This window comes from Cucumis melo, chromosome 4 (assembly GCF_025177605.1).
Source record: "Cucumis melo cultivar AY chromosome 4, USDA_Cmelo_AY_1.0, whole genome shotgun sequence".
NCBI lineage: Eukaryota > Viridiplantae > Streptophyta > Magnoliopsida > Cucurbitales > Cucurbitaceae > Cucumis > Cucumis melo.
In genome coordinates, this window is record NC_066860.1 from 30,494,720 (window position 1) to 30,505,647 (window position 10,928).

The following is a 10,928-nucleotide window of genomic DNA, read 5'->3' on the forward strand; positions in this document are numbered from 1 at the left end:
AACTTTATAATGAATTTGCTTATAATATGTCAATATGAGCATGTGTCCATAGTAAAGGGAGAAAATTTCTCACTCCCCATCATTACCCATTCAATTCTATGGAAATCAGGATAGGAAATTTGCAGGGCTAAGTTTCGCATCAAAAGAGTTTTCTTGTTTTTTTAGTGAAAAACCATCTAATTTAACACAAACTACTATGAAAAGTTTAATTAAATGGTTACATTTTTTACTATTTGCTATAATTTAACGAGGAATTATACAAATTTCTTATTTTCTTTAATATTAGAAAAGAATTACATATCAAACTATTCATATATAAAACTTAAATTTAAAAGCTTAACACAAACATATCACATGATATATCCACAATAAATATGGATAGACATGAATATTTTATTATATTGATAAATATTAGGATAGACATGAACATTTAATTATATTGATACATATTTTTAATAACTTCATCCTTTTCGGCAATTATCATATAACTATTTTTTTCCATCTCCCACCTAAATAGAAAATCTTCTCATGAACGTTTCAAAATTCTACCGAAAAAAATTAGAAAGAACTTTTTTAGAAGTTAGAGTAATAATTTTTAAAACTAAAAACTAAAAATTATTATCAGCAAGTATTACAAATATTGATCCTAACAAAATAAGTTAAAATGATCAAACAGTAGAATATCAAATTTTGTATATATTCTTGTTGGTATAAAAGAAGAAATTAGTTTATTATTTCTAGTCCCATTTTTCCAAAATGAAAGGGGGAAAATCCTCCAAAAGAACCTTAGATGTATTTTCCTCTCCTAAAATACCATTTTAGCAAGAAGACAGAGAGATTCTTGACATGTTATGAGAGAAAGATAAGCATAGAAAACCAAACAAGTTAAACAATCAACCAATTTTCTTTCCTTACATCAAAAGTTTCTTATAGAACCAAACATATTTAGCTAACAAGAAAAAAGTTGTAAAGAAAAGGAAAAAAAATGCAGAACAAATGAATCAATGTCTCAAGAAAACTAATTTTGGCATGTGAAATTTGAGCTTTATTTTAAAGCACCTTAGATACATGAAAACGCAAAGTAACCAACACTTTAGAAACAGAAAATTCCTCATCCACCACATAACAATAAAGCTTTTGATCATGTGCTTCTTCATCATCAACAACATTTCATTAAACCTCTACACCTGTGGTTATCTAATGTACAACACAATCTTTCTTAAGTCACTTTTCACTGCTTCTGATGAAAAAAACAGCAAGCATTTTGTAGATGCATTGCTGCTTCTCCCCTGCCTCCATAGAAATGTAATCTGTTGCACCACACAATTTTTTGACAAAAGTTTAATAAGTGGGACAGAGAGACTCATAGATGAAATGAAAGGCCTTCAGAAAATGTTCAAACAATGTTCTTGTGCAAATGTATAAATGGTTAAAGTTGATTCAAACTAGGGAAGATAACTGAACAAGAGACTAAATGAAAAATCAGTTACATATCGATTAGAAGAGATGAATGGTTGAAGATTCGAAAGTGTAAAGTAATGCTAGTATACAAACATATATAAAGAAAATGACAAGAGAAACAAGTAAAATCGATATCGAGAAAGTTATTAACGTTTATCATGGGAAGTGGGGTTAAAGCGAGAGAGTCAAGTCTAGAGTGTGTGAGTTAGATTGTGTTAGGAGTTGTGAGGCCTATTTGATTACATAGGGAACGTTTGGGCAAGAAGTGGAGTTGTGAAATTTGAACAGTTGTTTCACTGTGAGCACGTAGTGTATGTATTCAGAATAGGAGCTTTAGCTTTATATCTAATACCATAACGAATACGAATAAAAGTAAATGACTAAGTAGGAGAAACAAAATCATATCAGATCAAACATGGAGAAGCTTGAAAGTGAACATAATTTGTACTCCTCTCTTTCCACTTTCTTCTCTACCTAAATCTTTGCCTCTCTAACTTATTTTCTTCAAAAAGAAATTTACCTCTCTACAATTTTTATCACCGTCTAATTTCCTTTCCCTTTCTAAAAGTTTTTGTTCCTCTCCGTCTCTAACTTGTTTCTTCCTAAAATGTTTATTATTTACCTGTAACCTTTTTTGTCTTAAATTTTGATCTATATCTCTCTAATTTTTTTATTAGTTCCTTCACCTTTTTTTTTCTAGAACGTAATGTCCTCTTTGGTAACCCTGATTCTAAACCCACATATAAAAACAAACATTAACCACTCAAAAACACTTTTAACCATACAAAAACCACCTTTTAAAATGTTTCCAAAAATTAAATCACTCTATTATTAGACACTATCTACAAAGGTAATTATAAATGAATCAATTTGGCTCAAACCACCTACTTTTTATAGGAAAAAGGAAATTGGCTTAAAACAGCTATTCTAGATTCACTCCCAAAAATATCCTTATAAGCAACCACACTCCCAAGTTGTACTTTCAAGCTCCTAACTGAAAGTGAAACCTTACTAATTTAAATTAAAACTCTCATTACCTTCTGAAGTTGACCTTCAACCTTGCCGAGGATCAGCTAGATAGGGAGTAGGCTATGAACCTAAAACAGATAGTGGAGCTCCCAACAATACATTTATCATCTATATAACTATATCTTGTATTTCTATAGTAGACCAAGAGAAACATTCAACCTAAACACAAGTCAACTAGTTAAGATACATTCGACCAAGGGATTAGGAGATCAAATCCTCCCACCCAAATGTTGTTGAGCTAAAAAAGGATTGTAAATAAATAAATAGACAGGGGGACGATTACCTTTGCACCTAAAACTTTGAAGCTTTAACTTGAGATGAGTCGTGTGCATCCTTGGTCTCATCTGTGTTCACCCCATTAAGGGTGAAATTTTCTACGGCTACTGCATCACTATCTTCCATAGCTAATACTAGCTGAGGGTCAAGTATTCGATCACTGGCGTGTTTTGCAAATTCCTCTACTTCTTGGTCCAGAGGAAATAGTGGATCAACATGAGGTCTTTCTCCTTCTACAGTCTTCAAATCATCATCCAGATCATCATCATATTCCAACCTCCTCAATATCTCAGGGATTGGGAAGGCCTCATCCTCCATAAATCTAGTTCCCCTTTCAAAATCAATTTTCTCCTTGGAGCTAAGAACGCCTTCTTCAAGATTAGGAGTAACAGCCACCATCATGTGATCGTCCTCGACAATAGTTCGGAACTTATTTGATGAAGGTGGTATCTTGGAGAAAAATACTTCTCTAAGATTCTTTATCATTCCCCTGTTATATGGATTCTCCTTCTTGTCGTAACGATATCGGAAATTTTCATAGGTAGTCTACATTAGAAGAGACGTAAAGGTTAAAACTAATTAGTAATAATAGAAGCTGAACACGACTTTATTAGACCATGCAGACAAGTAGAATATCCGTGAGTGTACTGACTATCTTGTGCAGTCCTGTAATATTTCATATGATAAAAAAAAAAGTTTACTAATTATCAAAAAGACGTGTGCAACCATTTTGGCTTTAAGAGGAGAGCTGATCTTTCTTTTTTAATCTTCTTTCTTCCTACCAATTTGACATTTTCCTATAATGTGATTTTGAAAACAAAATGAAATAAACTTGTTTGCAAGTTTTTTTAATAGAAAACAGTTTCATGATAGTATGAAATGTTATCAAAAGGAGAAATAGCTGTTATTTCCCTCTTTCTTTTGCAATATTTCATCACATCAATGAAATATTTTTTTTCTTGTATAGAAATAAATAAATAAACAAAGAATACCCCCAATGTTTTTCTTACAAGATAATCTTGAAATCCTTTACTAAATTTTTCCTTGTTGAAAAGACTTCTGCAACCATTTTGGCCTTAAGAGGACAGCTAATTACAAGTCAGAAACTTACAAAATATAAAATCAGTCACACACATATTCAATTCAAGGAAGTTAGATCATAATATACATAAATTGTTAATCTAAATGGCAAAGTATAAGAACTTAAGAAGCTTACCTGGTTTGTACATACAAGATAAGAATGGAATATGGAGAGGCCACCAACAAACCAAAAGGCGATGAAGCAATACACTACTAGAATATCTGAAAGGATATCTTTGGATACAGCCTTGAAAAAGGTTTCTTGATGATGAATAAGAATAGACAACGAAAACGACAGCACATATACACACAGGATAGTTGAGGTTGTAATGAACAAGAAGAAGAATCGATAATTACGCTGCAACAGTACAACAGTGGAGAGCCTAAGTTAGAACCCAACAAAAATTAGCAAATAAGGTGAAATAAATCCTGTAAGTACTATGTGAGGTTTTTGCAAAGATTAGAATACGTATTCTGATATCTTCTTCAATATATTTCATAAGATATTTTATCAACTAACCTTACATTTTGTACCCATTCTCAATGGCATGATTTGACCTACTAGTTTCAACAATTTTATGAAAATTTTGATAAACATGCTGAATTTGTGCCAGCATTGTCTTGTGACAAACAAAATCTGAATTAAAAAGTAACTTAGAGCATGTTTGATAACCACTCTGCTTTTAGTTCCATTTTTGTTAAAAACAATAATCTCAATAACTGTTTTCAAAGTTGCAGTAACCAATACTTGAAAATAAAAAATAAAAAATATATATAAAAATTCAAAGCACATAGAAGGGTAAATATAAAGTAAAAAAAACAGCGAGTAAATAAGCCTAATACCTTAAAATAGAAAAATAAGAATGCAATAACTTAACTAAATACATCAATTAACCGATAAAAACTACTTTTAGAATTAAAAATTGTGAAAGCAGAATTTTTTAAGAATAAAAAACAAAAATAAACTAGTAAAGGGAGAAAATGGAGTTGTTAAGTTTGGAAAATTGTTTTGTCATGTAGCCCGAGGCGCAAGGAGTTAGTAAGACATGAAATTGATGTATTTTAGTAAAAGAAAAAGAACTCGTTTTCACCACTTTTAAAACCTCAGAATTATGGGAACAAAGTTTGAGCTAAAGCTTAATCACTTTGTTTTAAGCATACGAACTTACAATTCCAATGCACTGCCCAACCCATGGACAGTGATGATCAAATCTCTGAACACAATTGTTGCATATGGAACAATGAGATGCACGAGGAGGCCGATAAAACAGACAAGTGTCACAGTATTTGACTTTTACTATGTGACCATTTACAGTCACATCTTTGGTCCGAGGAATTTTCAGATGTGGGGTTCTTCCATTGATCCATTCCATGGATGGTGTAGCCATGTCGTCTGATTCATCTGACTCAAGAGGCCTTGAATTTCGTGGCAGTATTCCAGGATCTCTACTGGAAGTCAATAAGAGAAACATCAAATCCTGCACATAGTTTACTTGGCATGTGATTTCCTGATTCAAACAAGAATGCTGTTTGATATATGAATAATGAAAATGCACTGATTTGGCATTCAAGCTTTCATCTAAGAGCTAACAGTAGAAAGAGCATTTAGAGGGAATTTAGATTGACCTGTAAGAGAATGGTGAAACGCTTTTTCTACAAGCATTTTCAGAAATTGAGAAGTGTTAATTGAGTGCTTACACTGACGATAATCTTTTAAAAAGCACTTTTGTCTTTGTAACCAAACACTAAAAAGATTTTGAAGCATGAATTTAATTAGTTAAAAAAGTACATTTCAGCCTTGACCAGCCATATAGTTCCATTTTGAATTTCCCTGTCACCGTACGGAAGATCATGCCACAACTCAAATCTAGTACCAAAATGATATTCCCGAACTTTCCATTTCTTGATGCAACATATACAGCATGAGAGATGCCATGATCTACAAATGATGTAAACTCCAAAATAATCCTCTGGACAATTGGAGAAGTCATGTGTGCGAGCAAAGCATGCCTGTTGCCAGCTACAGATGCTCTTTTTTTTCCTTTTTTTTTCCCTTTTTTATAGGGTTGCCAGCTACAGATCAAAAAGCTCTTTCTTTATGGCCACTAACTTTCACCCTGTTTCTTGGTTACACCACTATGAAATCTTCAATCAATTAAATCAGGAGTTATACGCACTGCTCGGTTTTAGTTCTTATTTTGTTGTCAATAATCATAGAAGAACAATGACAACTCTAAAGAACTAAAGACTCTGAAGCTAATTATAGATAATCAGGGAGGAAAGTATTCTACAGAGTTTCATCTCTACAGTTCTCTTTCTTGCATTCTTCGGGATCTTTCACACCAATTAAATAGACAGCCTTACTAAGAAGATAGACACATAAAATAAGAATTTATCAACAGGACGAGGAATGAAAGAAGCTGTAAGTACATGATTGTGGGTAGAAATTAAATAACAGGGCAAGGTTCATGTGGCCCGTATAAAAGAAATATTGAGGGAAATTTTAAGTCCAATTAAATCAAAACTGACCAGAATAGTGAGACTGAGACCACCAAATAATACAGGAAACCAGCGAGTGTTCCCAGGAGGTTTCTCGTCATGAATCTTCAAAACTATCTTTATGCAGAAGGCAACAGCAGGGACAGCAATAAGACATATGGAGAGAAACAGAGATGATACGTCGGGACCAAATATCAATCTCCCACCACAGAAAAATCTCTGAAAAGACAAAAAGAAAATTGAAGTATCATATCAATTTGAGTAAGTATGCAATATGCATAGAAATATTTCTCGATTTGTGGGTGTCATCCTTGCAATACGCATAGCATCGGACCATATATCAAACCGGAATTATTCTCCAACTCATATATGATATACGTTTATTGATATTGTCATCACTAGAAATCATGGGATATTATAACCCTCAAGACTTCAGTCGCAACTCACAAAAGACTTGGAAAAGGTGAAGTACTTCTTAAGTATTGAAGTGATGAGAAGCAAGAACTAGAAGTGTAACGCAAGTGGCCTGGTCCTAACCAGAAGAGTGAAATGTTTTTGTCAAATAGTATTGACCATTGAGTATGAGCTTGATTTTCTTTAATACAGAAGACAGGCATCATACTCTTATATATTTTTGGATATCCAAGCACTCAGCTATGGTTTCTAAAGTTACACGCAGATGATCTACACTATTTGACCAATGGCACATAAACCAAATTCTTTTAAACCCCAAAGAGAGAGAAAAAAACATGGTATCTCAACGTGAAATACAGAAGAACTCGACTACTTAATTCTGTTTACATGACATCATAGAAGGCAGAGACACTCTCACATACAACTTAGACATCCATCAACAATCTCAGCTCATAAACAGAGTCGTCGAGTCGAACTAGGACAACACAAATCAATTGTGAAGAAGGAAACAACGACACCGATACATCAAACACTATCACAAATTGCACATGTCGAATCGATCAATCAATCAAACAAACAAACAATGAATTAAAAACAAACCCATCAACAAAACACAAAAAGGCTAAGAACTCACATTACTTCCCCTCCAAACTTGGTAAAGTCTTTTGGGTTTCTTCGGCGTGGCCATACCGAGTCCGGTGAACGATCCACCCAACTCGGAGAATCCTATACCCAAAACCAAGGACAAACGGAACAACCCGCACTTATTCCTTCACCAGAGAAGCCATGAAAGAAAAACAAACAACCCCACCTCTAAAAAATCAAAACCCAATTCAAAGAATGATCCAAGAAACCAGAAACATCCCCTTTTGGGGTCGAATTTTTTTTATCTTGCTTCAACGAAACAACGTGCATACACGTGAGAGAAGGGAACAACAAAGGTTGAATCTAAGAAACAGAAATGGGAGGGAAGGGTAAGGAAGTTTTTGAACGAAAAACCAGCTGAGCTTCTCTAATGGTGAAAAGAATTGATTTTTCCAGAATTTGAAAGAACGCGGAGTAACCCAAGACAGAGGTTCCTCTTCTGGATCAAATGGGGGTGCTGGCAATGATGTGTTAGGCGGAAGTTTCAATTTCTCGCGGCATTTGCGCACGACGCACCCAACATTTCTTTGTTTGTCGTTTGGATTGGAAATCGAAAGCACAATAGAAAAATTGATATAAATGAAATAAATAATGGAAGGAATTTTTGGTAGAGGTTTGAACTTTGTTAAGCTCCATCATTCTAATCATGAAACGTGCTGTCACATAGTCTCACGCCCTCTCCTTTCTTTATTATCGTCTCCCATTCCACGGGAGTTTACTTCACACTCGGTCGCTTCACTGCCAAGTCACCTTTTAAATATTTTTCTACTACAAAAATAATTTATAATAAATTAACACATCTTACAAATATATAAGTCTAAAATATTTCTAGATATAACAATCAAGTTTTAATACAACAAATCATTAATATTAATCCGTCGTTCAATTTTAATCCATATATTTTAATAAATTTTAAATTTAGTTCACGGTATTAGTTTATTGTTCGTTTTTTAAAATAAATACATATTTTTATTTATAACATTTTTATAGTAAATTTTGACAAAAAAAATATTCACTTGTATTTTTTTTTTTTTTTTGCATTAAAATTATTATTATTCGATTTTAATAAAATATTAATTTTAAGGGACTAAATTTACGATTTATTGAAATCGAGATTAAAATTAGACAATTAAAAATATAAAAATTAAAATCTAACAAATCTCATACAATAACATAAACCTAAATTTTTACTATATTTATAATTATTTAGAAAAGTGTTACCCCATCCAATTATTCTAAATTTAATGTATTATTTAATAACATGAGAAATTAGGTGTGTGAGTAGATATGTATACTAATATTGATGTAGGATGGAAATTTGGGATTTAAAAAAAAATAGTAATGATGTTATTATAATGTTTAAAAACTTATTATCAATGTATAATCATTTTCAAACTTATTGGTAAAACACTATAGTTTCTGATTCAGCAATTATTTCATCGATGTCTTTTTTTTTTCTTTTCATTTTCGTTTATTTATTTACAAATGTATTCTTATTGTTTTTATCTTTTAATTTTTTAATTGACGAGTGTATTTTGTTAATATTTTTTCAAGTTACGAAAATGTTCGTAGATAAGATGTTTTAAAATTATCATAGATAATGCAAATTGTAAACAAAAATGTCAATATGTTTGTTTTATGTAAATGGCCAATTGTCCATTAAAAATATTGATAAATTATGCATATTGATGAAGATTTCTAAAAACAATAAAAAAAATATCAACAACAAACAAAAATTCATCAATTGTTGGTACTTTTTTATTATTATTATTCTTAATGATAAATGTCAATGTTGATACTTTTTTTTAGTTATTTATCGTTAGTTTTTAGAAATATAAATATCAATTTATTAAATTTATACATTGAAAAAAAAAACTAAAACACATTTGATAGTTTGGCAAAAAAAAAAAAAAAAAAACAATGGAAAATTTATTTGTTAGTATCGTTTCCAATTTCTATCCATTAAATTTTTCTAAGATTTTTTATTTGTTATTTTTTCCCAAAAAAAAAAAAGGAAAGATATGTGAAAAAACAAAGGATTTCAAATCAATTAATGTCAAATTAAAGTCTTTATATTTCAAATATTTACGATATATCTCTTTCCCTTAACAAATTACAGTATCGATCCATTTAATTTAATGTCTATTTGGTAAACAATATTTTTAACTCTTAAAATAATTTACAAATTTTATATAACATTTGATATATAATATTGTATTTACTACAAGTGATCAATAAATATTTTCAAAAATTTTATTATTTATAATAATTTTTTAATTAATATAGCCACTTTGATAATTAATGATATGCAAAGATAATTAAATACGATCATTTTTCTACTTAATATAATATATAAATATTGTAAAATGAGCTTAGCTTAACAATAATAGATATAAAGTATTAATCTATTGTATTCCGACACCCATCTTTGTCGATTAACACTAAAAATTTTATAAATATTAAATTTACTAATCATAAAATCACCAATGAATTAATAGGTATAATATAGTTAAAAAAATTCAGAAAGTGAAAACATAAAAAAAAAATAAATAAATAAAATAAAAAACCAACAAATGTCTTTTTTGAATATAGAAAATAAAATATATAATCAAAGACAGCATACAACAGTACAAAACAAATTTTAAATAATAATACACCAAATTGTTTCCCCTTTTTTTCTTCTTTTAATTCCTTAAAGTTGTCACCAAGTTGTCATCTCCATCATTAAAGTATGCTATCGATAATATAGAATTGTTTATAAGATTGTAGCAGCATTTTTTTTTTTTCTTCTATTTCTTTTGAATGTGTCTTTTCTAAAATACCAATATAAATATTTAAACTCTTAATTTTAATTTATATCAAAGATGAGGGGATGAAATGTTTGGTAGTTGTACTTTTCAGAAAAATGGTGTCCCCAACGAAAGCTTGTTTTATGTTTAATAATACAATTATCGAACCTTTAATTCATTTTAAGTTAAAATATCATTTTCATCTCTCTACTCTCAAATTTGTTTTGATTTTAGTATGTTTTTCGAAGTTAAGCTTTATTGAAAGTGATTAAAATAATTATAATAATTTTCATGCAAAGAAACACAATATATTTTAAGAATTTTGGATGAAAATGCTAATAAAAAAAGTAAAAGATAATGAAAGATGTAAAATAAACCAATAGTAAGGACTAAATTTAAGATTTATTGAAATTTTGTAGACTAAAATTGGACATTTAAAAGTACATAGACTAAAGTTGAACAAACTTTAAAGTATAGGAACCAAAATAATATCTTAACGTAAATTCTAACTTTATTTTAATTGAATTATTTATATTAATAAACCTCAAGCAGTGTAGTGTAGGTTGGAGTTAAATTATCTCCAAACATACATGTGTGTTTTCAAATTTAAGTGTGATTAAAAGAAAGTAAGATTTTGTTTTTTTAGTATAATATAAGCGGACGATTTAAACCCCTTACTTATTAATCACTTGATACATGTTATATATCATTTCGTTATGTTTGTTTTGAGATTTA

The 10,928-nt window shown here is 30.3% G+C and overlaps 1 protein-coding gene across 2 annotated transcripts; it reads right to left on the reverse strand.

Annotated features, from left to right (window-relative positions):
• Positions 1 to 865: 865 nt before the first annotated feature.
• LOC103486856 (probable protein S-acyltransferase 4) lies at positions 866 to 7,981 on the reverse strand. Of its 2 annotated transcripts, none has more exons than XM_008444983.3 (6): positions 7,394 to 7,977; positions 6,376 to 6,564; positions 5,016 to 5,324; positions 3,983 to 4,204; positions 2,774 to 3,312; positions 866 to 1,310 (listed from the first exon to the last, which is right to left on the reverse strand). In XM_008444983.3, the coding sequence occupies exons 1-5, from the start codon at positions 7,445 to 7,447 to the stop codon at positions 2,782 to 2,784; spliced, it is 1,305 nt and encodes a 434-aa protein (XP_008443205.1). In that variant the 5' UTR covers positions 7,448 to 7,977; the 3' UTR covers positions 866 to 1,310; positions 2,774 to 2,781. The 2 variants fall into 2 exon arrangements, with proteins under 2 accessions (XP_008443205.1, XP_050939948.1); XM_051083991.1 differs by having other exon boundaries at positions 886 to 1,310; positions 5,016 to 5,354; positions 7,394 to 7,981.
• Between the last annotated feature and the right edge of the window lie 2,947 nt (positions 7,982 to 10,928).

Excerpts from the sequence above, each read along its gene's own strand:
- LOC103486856 (XM_051083991.1), bottom strand. The coding sequence starts at position 7,447 with ATGGCCACGCCGAAGAAACCCAAAAGACTTTACCAAGTTTGGAGGGGA. Across the intron at positions 6,565-7,393 it reads AAGTTTGGAGGGGAAGTAAT|AGATTTTTCTGTGGTGGGAG; the intron begins GTGAGTTCTTAG and ends TTGTCTTTTCAG. Across the intron at positions 4,205-5,015 it reads TTGGGCAGTGCATTGGAATT|CGTAATTATCGATTCTTCTT; the intron begins GTAAGTTCGTAT and ends GTACTGTTGCAG.